We start from the raw sequence: 2,500 nt of genomic DNA on the forward strand, positions 1-2,500 counted from the left end.
GAGATGAAGGAGAGAGAGATGAGATGAAGGAGTGAGAGAGATGAGATGAAGGAGAGAAGATATGAGATGAAGGAGTGGAGATATGAGATGAAGGAGAGGAGAGATGAGATGAAGGAGAAGAGAGATGAGATGAAGGAGAGGAGAGATGAGATGAAGGAGAGGAGAGATGAGATGAAGGAGAGAGAGATGAGATGAAGGAGAAGAGAGATGAGATGAAGGAGAGAGAGATGAGATGAAGGAGAGAGAGAGATGAGATGAAGGAGAGGAGAGATGAGATGAAGGAGTGAGAGATGGGATGAAGGAGAGAGAGAGATGAGATGAAGGAGAGAGAGATGAGATGAAGGAGAGAGAGATGAGATGAAGTAGAGGAGAGATGAGATGAAGGAGAGGAGAGATGAGATGAAGGAGAGGAGAGATGAGATGAAGGAGAGAGAGAGATGAGATGAAGGAGAGAGATGAGATGAAGGAGAGGAGAGGAGAGATGAAGGAGAGAAGATATGAGATGAAGGAGAGGAGAGATGAGATGAAGGAGAGAGAGAGAGATGAGATGAAGGAGAGGAGAGATGAGATGAAGGAGAAGAGAGATGAGATGAAGGAGAGAGAGATGAGATGAAGGAGAGGAGAGATGAGATGAAGGAGAGGAGAGATGAGATGAAGGAGAGAGAGAGGAGATGAAGGAGAAGAGAGATGAGATGAAGGAGAGAGAGATGAGATGAAGGAGTGAGAGAGATGAGATGAAGGAGAGAAGATATGAGATGAAGGAGAGGAGATATGAGATGAAGGAGAGGAGAGATGAGATGAAGGAGAAGAGAGATGAGATGAAGGAGAGGAGAGATGAGATGAAGGAGAGGAGAGATGAGATGAAGGAGAGAGAGATGAGATGAAGGAGAAGAGAGATGAGATGAAGGAGAGAGAGATGAGATGAAGGAGAGAGAGATGAGATGAAGGAGAGAGAGAGATGAGATGAAGGAGAGGAGAGATGAGATGAAGGAGAGAGAGATGGGATGAAGGAGAGAGAGAGATGAGATGAAGGAGAGCGAGATGAGATGAAGGAGAGAGAGATGAGATGAAGGAGAGGAGAGATGAGATGAAGGAGAGGAGAGATGAGATGAAGGAGAGGAGAGATGAGATGAAGGAGAGAGAGAGATGAGATGAAGGAGAGAGATGAGATGAAGGAGAGGAGAGGAGAGATGAAGAAGAGGAGAGATGCATAGCACTTTTTATTTATAAATCACAACAATAGGATTTTAAAGTATTATGTAAAAAATATATATATATACGTACCTCTTCAATATTGTGAGGGGGGATGTCTCCCTGTTACAGAGAGAGAGAGAGAGAGAGAGAGAGAGAGAGAGAGAGAGAGAGAGAGAGAGAGAGAGAGAGAGGAAGAGAGGGAAAGACATGAATGTGTGTGTGTGTGTGTGTGTGTGTGTGTGTGTGTGTGTGTGTGTGTGTGTGTGTGTGTGTGTGTGTGTGTGTGTGTGTGTGTGTGTGTGTGTGTGTGTGCATGTGTGTGTGCGTGTGATCAGACTAACCTCCTGTCCAAGGATGTGATGAACAGAGGGCTGTGGGAACGAGAGAGAAAAGAGTGGGATGAGAGAGGGAGGAGAGAGAGTTGGAGAAATAAGAGAAATATGATCATATTGAATTATCCCGTCCTCCGGGAAAACAGCTCTGCTCATCAAAAAGCAGAAAATTAGCCCTGTGGGACTCAGCCGCCTCCTCCGACACACACACACACACACACACACACACACATGACAGAGCACACACACAGAGACACAGACAGACAGACAGACAGACAGACAGACAGACAGACAGACAGACACAGACAGACGCACACCTTCTCTCGTCGTATGAGTTCAAAGGCAGCCAGAAGTTCTCCTGCGCTCCTCTCTCCCATCCTGATTGGATACCAGGCCAGACGAGGGGAGGGGGTCATGGAGGGCTGACACACACAGCGACCCATAAACTCATCTGCCCCCTACGGGACGGAAAGGGGAATGACAAGACAGTTACACACAGGAAGACACAGGCATGATGAAATCAGATATCAGATTGATTGCCTACTTGCCTGCCTGCTTGCTAGCCTGTTAGCTTATTGCTTGCCTGCTTGCCTGCTTGCCTACCTGCCTTCCTGCCTGCCTACTTGCTTGCTTGCCTGCCTGCATGCCTACTTACTTGCCTGTTTGCTTGCCTGCCTACTTACCTGCCTGTTTGCTTGCCTGCCTACTTACCTGCCTGTTTGCTTGCCTGCCTACTTACCTGCCTGGTTGCCTGTCTTACTACTTACCTGCCTGTTTGCTTGCCTGCCTACTTACCTGCATGTTTGCTTGCCTGCCTACTTACCTGCCTGTTTGCTTGCCTGCCTACTTACCTGCCTGGTTGCCTGTCTGCCTACTTACCTGCCTGTTTGCTTGCCTGCCTACTTACCTGCCTGTTTGCTTGCCTATTTAGCTCCCTACTTGCTTGCCTGCCTACTTACTTCCTGGTTGCCTGT

General features: G+C 47.7%; 1 protein-coding gene across 9 annotated transcripts in view; it reads right to left on the reverse strand.

The window, feature by feature from the left end:
* dysf (dysferlin, limb girdle muscular dystrophy 2B (autosomal recessive)) overlaps positions 1 to 2,500 on the reverse strand; it is a 145,388-nt gene that overhangs the window by 54,191 nt on the left and 88,697 nt on the right. For all 9 annotated transcript variants that reach the window (XR_006657956.1, XM_045211867.1, XM_045211866.1 and 6 more), the window contains 3 exons: positions 1,844 to 1,984; positions 1,536 to 1,565; positions 1,285 to 1,314 (listed from right to left, as the gene is read on the reverse strand). Coding sequence is in view for 8 of the 9 variants with exons in the window: in XM_045211867.1 (XP_045067802.1) it covers positions 1,285 to 1,314; positions 1,536 to 1,565; positions 1,844 to 1,984 (201 nt within the window). In the remaining variant the exon portion in view is untranslated. The remainder of the gene's footprint in view (positions 1 to 1,284; positions 1,315 to 1,535; positions 1,566 to 1,843; positions 1,985 to 2,500) is intronic.

This window comes from Coregonus clupeaformis, chromosome 39 (assembly GCF_020615455.1).
Source record: "Coregonus clupeaformis isolate EN_2021a chromosome 39, ASM2061545v1, whole genome shotgun sequence".
Classification (NCBI taxonomy): domain Eukaryota; kingdom Metazoa; phylum Chordata; class Actinopteri; order Salmoniformes; family Salmonidae; genus Coregonus; species Coregonus clupeaformis.